At 53.5% G+C, this 6,988-nt stretch overlaps 1 protein-coding gene across 3 annotated transcripts; it reads left to right on the forward strand.

Annotated features, from left to right (window-relative positions):
* Positions 1-711: 711 nt before the first annotated feature.
* LOC119310220 lies at positions 712-4,977 on the forward strand. Of its 3 annotated transcripts, none has more exons than XM_037586036.1 (10): positions 712-1,167; positions 1,870-1,995; positions 2,090-2,206; positions 2,301-2,735; positions 2,860-3,239; positions 3,356-3,455; positions 3,939-3,998; positions 4,127-4,210; positions 4,309-4,437; positions 4,538-4,977. In XM_037586036.1, the coding sequence occupies exons 1-10, from the start codon at positions 1,102-1,104 to the stop codon at positions 4,829-4,831; spliced, it is 1,791 nt and encodes a 596-aa protein (XP_037441933.1). In that variant the 5' UTR covers positions 712-1,101; the 3' UTR covers positions 4,832-4,977. The 3 variants fall into 3 exon arrangements, with proteins under 3 accessions (XP_037441933.1, XP_037441935.1, XP_037441934.1); XM_037586038.1 differs by having other exon boundaries at positions 4,312-4,437; XM_037586037.1 differs by having other exon boundaries at positions 2,863-3,239.
* The last annotated feature ends 2,011 nt before the right edge of the window (positions 4,978-6,988 follow it).

Raw genomic sequence — 6,988 nt, forward strand, 5'->3', positions numbered from 1 at the left:
TTACAATACACCTCAAAAGCAAGGCATATTTCTAAAATTGCTAGTGGAAATTGATCTCCACGGATCTCGATACAGAAATACCATTTTATATAGCGTAAATAAACTGAATTCTTTTGTGAATACATACACACACGTGTATAATACGCATGTGAAATTTTATAATATTATACCTTCACATGTGGCTAAAAAAGACAAATATGTCTTTTCTAATGGGCTGGCTGTTTTTTTGTTGGGCCAAAATTTTGTTTTCTCTGTGCAGGCTACAACTCACAGTATTTTCAAACACAATTTTACATGTCCATACTGAACACATATAAGTTTTCACTGATTTTTTTGAATATTTTTAAAACGTTAAAATATGTTTTGGAATTTCTTTAAATACCGAGCTCTGTGGAGGTCGGCCTCCATACGTCCACACTATGCATGTTGTTAATTTCAGTTTTAAAAAGCCACTATTGAAAAATGTCACAACTATATATTTTCGAGACCTTATTGAAAACGCAGGAATTGATGTTGGTGAGGTGATATTTATAAATCAAACCACACGTTTGAAAATTAATTAATGGCGAACCTAAAAAACCATTCAAATCACAGAGAGTCACAACTCATCCAAGGAAAATAGAGATTCACGGAGGGTGCTGCCTGCAAAATGAGAGAGCTCAATTACGCCACCGCAAGTGCGCAACTAGTACTAGAGCGAAGCTGGCTGTGCAGGCTGCAAGCTAAACCCGATTCCCATTTTCCCACACGCGAGGGAGGGAAGAGACCAACTGCGGGAGCGCCACGCATCGCCATCGCCGCAATCCCAATTCCCACGCACGCCGACCAATCCCGCCCTTAACCCAATCGGGAACGCCACCCAATCGAATCCGCCAGCAGCAGAGGCCGCGCTTTGCTAGTCTGGCTGCGGTGGCTTGGACCGCGCCCCGTCCCGCCGCCCAGGAGCACCGCAGAGCTCGCGGTGCCTTTAATGGCGCTGGAGTCTTCCCCCGCGGTCCGTAGGCCCGCCACGAAGAGGATTTAACCTGCAGGCTCCTCGCTCCGGCCCGTCGCAGCGGACCGGCCCCTGGTGTTGGTAGAGGCGAGCATACGGCGTCGGAGATGAATGGCCGGGCTCGGAGGCCGGCGGCGGCGCACGGCGCGAAGGCCGCCCCGAAGGGCGACAGGGTAAGGCCTCTTCAACCCCTCCCCGTTTCTTTCGCCAGCTCTGGCTCTGCCACTTGCATTTGGATGATTTGAGTTAGAATTGCGCAACCTTTGCTCGTGGAATTGAGCGCCCAGGCGGTGACAATGTGCGGTTATTTTTTGGGTTTCCGTGAGGCGCTCTCGGTAGCCACCGCCCGCATGATCGGAAAGCTTGCGACTTTGCCGTCTGTTCGGGGGGCTCAGTCGTTCGAACTCCGTGTTTGAATGTTTTTTTTTTCCTTTTTCCTCTCCGGTTTCCGTGCGCCTTTCCGTGGTTGGTTAGCATCTGCGTCCATCTGAAGTTGTTTAGCGTTTCAGGGCAGTGGTTGCTGTTAATCCTTCGCACCGTCCATGTCGTTTTTTGTCCGACGGACTATTAAATGCGGAAGAGTACAACGGCGAGCACTGTAGTTTCGTTTGCTGTTCGTGCAATGCCAAGCGATGATCCATACGGCCTGGTTCGCCTCCACGGCATCGGTTGCTTTAGGGAGGAGCAGCTCGAATTGGATACCCTCTCGATCGCTGCCGAGGCCCAATTTTCCCTCTTTAATCCGCTTTGCTTTACCTTTAATCGGCCAGGAATCTGTCGCTTTGCTTTTGTTGCTAGTTTCTTTGACAGCTAGGTAGCTGAATGAGCGAGGCTCTTTTCCCTCTTTTCCCTGATGGCATTTTGCGACTATCCAGATGATGATGCAGAAGGACCAGAGGAAGGCCATGCCGGCCAAGGGGCCGACCGCCAACGCGGCGGCGAGAGGCGTGGCGAACAGAGTCCACTCGAGGCGGGAGCGGAAGCTCGCGCTGCAGCAGGATGTGCGTGAATTCTATCTTGATTTTTGTTGAATCGATGGGCTTCGATGCGTGTGCGCATTGCGTTGCTGACGGTGTTGGGAATTCTGCTTGCTAGGTGGACAAGCTGAAGAAGAAGCTGCGGCACGAGGAGAACGTCCACCGAGCTCTGGAGCGGGCCTTCACCAGGCCGCTCGGCGCGCTGCCCCGCCTGCCCCCGTACCTGCCGTCCCAGGTCAGTACCCACTCACATTCTGCTTCGGAGGCAATTGGGCAATTCGATTTCTGTTTTGGAGCAATTCGATTCTGAGCTGAACTGTGCCGCGCAGACGCTGGCTCTTCTCGCGGAGGTGGCGGTGCTGGAGGAGGAGGTGGTGCGGCTGGAGGAGCAGGTGGTCAATTTCCGGCAAGGCATCTACCAGGAGGCCATCATCTTCTCCTCCGCCAAGAACGCGCACTTTCCCGCCGGCGAGGGATGCGTGCCGGCGCAGCCCATGCCGTCGAGCCCAACCCCAAATGCAGAGCTCTCTCCAACTGTTCGTCCGTCGCCGAACGGCAAGCAAACGCAAACACCAAGAAAGCCGATCCCCGCTCAGGCGAACCAGGACGAGCACTCCGGCGGCTCCGGGGCTGGAAAGGAGAACCTGTCGTGCAGCAACACCTCGACGGCCAGAAACTGCCGCGTCTCGCCGTCGCAGAAGGTCGCCGCCAAATCCAGGGCGCCGCCGGCGGCGGCGCCAGAGAAACGCAGGGCTGCTCCTCAGGTAAAACCAGCGAATTACCTACAGTTTTACTGCGAGCAGCCGAATTGTCCCCAAAATATTCTCCTCTGTCTCTCTGCGGGACGTTTGCTGAATTCGTGCTGCAAACTCTGCATTTTTTCGACAGCAGGCGATCGGTACGGCGCCTGACCGCAAAAGGGTCGCAGACGCTGCCGGCAATGATTCAGAGAAGGCGGCGGCCCCAGACGGGTCGAGCGCGCCCAACAGGCTGTCGGAGGAGCTGCTGAGCTGCCTGCTGACCATCTTCTCGCAGATGGGCTCCTCGCCGGCGGCGGCCGGCGCCGGCCAGGACGAGGAGCAGCAGCCATTGTCCCCGTCGGTGTCCGGGTCGTCGTCGTCGGAGGACGCGTACCCGCAGGACCCCTACGGCATCCTGGAGCTGGGCGGCCGGGGCGTCGGCCCCTACAGGCGGCTGCGCGTGGTCGACGCGGCGTCCTTCGACCGCGATGCGCTGGCCGGCAACACGCTCCTCGCCCGGAGACTGAGGTGAGTTCGCTGTCACGGCCACCATCTTGATTTCAAGTTAGATTTTGCTGTCCGGTGAGTAGGGGTGGGTGGCCGTTTGACCCGACGGCGTCGCTGATCTGGCGAATCTTGTGCAGGGCGTTGCTCCGGAAGCTGTCCTCGGTTGACCTGGGGGGGCTCTCGCACCAGCAGAAGCTGGCCTTCTGGATCAACATCTACAACTCGTGCATGATGAATGTGAGCTCCGCTGGCACCCATCATTGCGTCCTCCTCCTCCTAGTTTCCCTGAATTATTTCCATCTGCAGTCTATCTTATTGGAGATGGCGTGAAATTTCGTCTTCCGGGGCAGTTGCAGCTAGCTCAATTATCAGCGTCGCTTTTCGTAGAACCACTGTTTGTATGCTGGGGCTTTTCTGGGAGGCTCATTCATAACCAGTGGTGCGTGCCTGCCCGGCAGTACAGCCTGGGTGCAGTGGTAGTGGTGGTTCTGACGACGATGCATGCTTGCCTGCTTATTCTTTAGTAAGTTTGAGGTAGACTGGGAACGGGTACATTGGGTGGCATGTTGGTTCGTTCCTGGTGATTATACTTTTGGTTTAAGTAAATAAATGGTTCATGTCCCCTGCCCTAATCATCGCCGGAAGTAGGCTCAAGTTACTTGCTGGATCTTGTGAGTTTAATACGCTTACTTACTTGCGCTTGCCTGCCATGCACTGCAGGCATTCCTGGAGCAAGGGATACCTACCACGCCCCATATGCTCGTGGCAATGATGCCAAAGGTACCACCCCTGCCCTGCCCTACCTCCTCAATGCACCGGGAACGACCTACTCAAATGAGCCGTGCCTGCCTCTGCCTGCAGTAAGATTTTAAGGATGGTGGTCTGACGTGGGCGTTTTTTGGTTGCAGGCGACGGTAGATGTGGGCGGGCGCACGCACAGCGCCATGTCCATCGAGCACTTCATCCTGCGCCTGCCCTACAGCGTCAAGCATGTACGTCTGTCACCGTCGATAACGCCAGCGTAGCTAGCGAATGTAGTAGAATGAACTGTCCGACGCTGAAGCTGAACGTATGACCCGTGACCGTCCAGCAGGTGAGCCCTGAGGGCGAAGGAACGAAGGGTGGCGACGAGGCGGCGCGCGCTGGCGCCTACGGACTGGAGTGGCCGGAGCCGCTCGTCACCTTCGCGCTCTCCTGCGGGAGCTGGTCCTCCCCCGCCGTAAGATCTCGATCCCAGCAGTGGCACGCAACAGTTCCTCTGTACTGACGACGACGGTGGAGCTGATGATGGGGACGTGTTGTCTCGTCTGATGGTGCAGGTGAGGGTGTACACGGCGGCGCGGGTGGAGGAGGAGCTGGAGGGCGCCAAGCGGGACTACCTGCAGGCGGCCGTGGGGGTGTCCGCGCCGGCGAGCCTCGCCATCCCCAAGCTGCTGCACTGGTACCTCCTCGACTTCGCCAAGGACGTGGAGTCGCTCATGGACTGGGTGTGCCTGCAGCTGCCGACCGAGCTGCAGCAGGGCGCCATGCGCGCCGTTGCCGCCGCCGACGCGCGCCGCAGCATCCAGGTCCTCCCCTACGAGTTCCGGTTCAGGTACCTCCTCGCCGCGTGACGCGTGCGGCGGTGCGTCCTGTTTGTAACTAGCTTTGTACACAGGGTTGGGTTGAAATGAATAAAGGTTTATGGTTTGTGTTTTCCTACAATTTGTCCTTTATTTCTCCCGGTGAAGAGGAGAAGAAATATATAGAGTATGAGAAAGTTTTTCTGTGCTCTCGTTGAGACAACCACCAAGTCACCACTCAAAATGGCAATTTTCCCCGTGGGGATGGGTATCCGTGGGGATTTACCCGCTAAGAAGCGGTGATGGGGATCAAAATCCCCCCATAGGTATAACGGGGCGGGTACCCGAGAAGCTAGCGGGGCGGGGATGGGGGGCAAACCGGCTCCATGGAGGCTCCATGGATATCCGGGACCCCACCTGTCAGTCAAACATCCAAGTGAATATATAAAGAAGAAACCCTAACCAGCTCACCTCTCCACTCCTTTCCTCCCCATTCCCCCGACTAGCAGCCGCAGCCGCCTCTCCCCATTACCACGATCTGGCCGCCTCCTCTCCCCATCACCAGATCCACCAGACCACCACCACCGGCAGCGGGCCGCGGGCGGCACCGGCCAGCACGGCAGCGCCTCATCCGGCCGCCCTTCCCCATCCGGGCGCCTCATCCGCCTCTCCTCATTGACCCTTAATCCCGTCGCCATCTCCTGTAGCCCTGCTCCTCGCCTGTTCGCGACGTTACCTCGTCCTCCTTCGCATCAAGGCACCGACCGACAGTCCGACACCTCATCAGCTCATCTGGTCTCGTCGCCGTCTCCTGCTCCTCGCCTCCTCGCGAACCCGCCTCCTCGACTCCTCCTTCACCTCAAGGCCGGGCAAGTCGGCTGCAAGTGCAGGACAACAGGAACAGGATGGTGGGGGTGGCAATGGCAAGTGCTCCTCTTCCATATCCCAGGTGACCGGCGGCTTCTGCATCGACCCAAGACTCCAAGAGGCCGAGGCCATCAGGGTAAGCAGCTGAAACTTTCTGTTCTTGTAGTTGTTAGTTCTTGCTGTTGCATCTTGAACTTGCTGTTGAATAGGATCTTGTAGTGGTTAGTTCTTGCTGTTGCATCTGTTGAATGTGTAGGATCTTGCTGTTATTTGGTCAGTCATGAGTGGGTTATCTAAACATATGTCAAAATTGTGTAAATATTGAACAGTCCACACACATTCATTATATGTGATCCTTTTATATTTATCAATTATATGTGATCCTTTTATATTTATTCCAGCAGGTTTGTATATGTACCAGCACCTATCTTGTATGTCAAAATTGTGTAAATATCCAGCAGTAACATTCCTGATTATAGTGTTGCTTATCTATGTCAGGTTCATGTGCCTTTGGAGCTGACCGCGAGGACGACCGACAAGCGGCAACTCGCACCTCTTTCTCCACCTCAAGCAAATCTGCATCGACCCGAACCCGAGACCATCAAGGTGAGCAGCACAATAATATGTCAGGTTCAGGTGAATATTTTGAGCAAGATGAGTCACTTCGTGTGAAGAGAAAGACCATATCTGTGGTTTGGAATGAGTTCAATAGGGTTCTTGTTGAGGAAAAATGGAAGGTTGAATGTGTATGGTGTCACGGGCTATTTTGTGGAGATCCAAAGTATGGAAGCTCACATCTGCATGCTCATTTAGCAAGATGTGCTTCTAGGCAGGCCAATGGTAATTTGCCATCCTCAACCATCATCTTATTCTTTAATCTTAAGTAATGTTTCCACCTGCCAATGGTAGCTTACTAATGTTTCCACTTGTCTAATGTTCAGGTTGAGGAACTATCGACTTACTATATGCCTGCACGGAGCAGTGAAGAATGAAGATTGAAGTCTTAGATATTTGATGTTGTTAGTTCTTGTAGTTGTTATTTTCCCATGTAATTGAATCTTGCTGTTCAATGTGTATGGATCTGTTTTTGGCCAGTCATGAGTGGGTTATCTAAATATATGTCAGAATTATCTAAATATCCACATATCTAAATATATTGCAATCCTGATTATTGTTATAATTGAATGTCCACATATCTAAATATATTGCAATCCTGACTATTGTGATCCTTTTTATTCTAGATTATTGTGTTGCTTATTTTGTTGTGTGCCTTTGTTTTAGGACTGCTTGTTCTGATCAACAATGGCATCAAGTCCAACACAATCAGATGCAAGTGCATCG

Source organism: Triticum dicoccoides, chromosome 5B (assembly GCF_002162155.2).
Source record: "Triticum dicoccoides isolate Atlit2015 ecotype Zavitan chromosome 5B, WEW_v2.0, whole genome shotgun sequence".
In the NCBI taxonomy this organism is placed as follows: Eukaryota; Viridiplantae; Streptophyta; class Magnoliopsida; order Poales; family Poaceae; genus Triticum; species Triticum dicoccoides.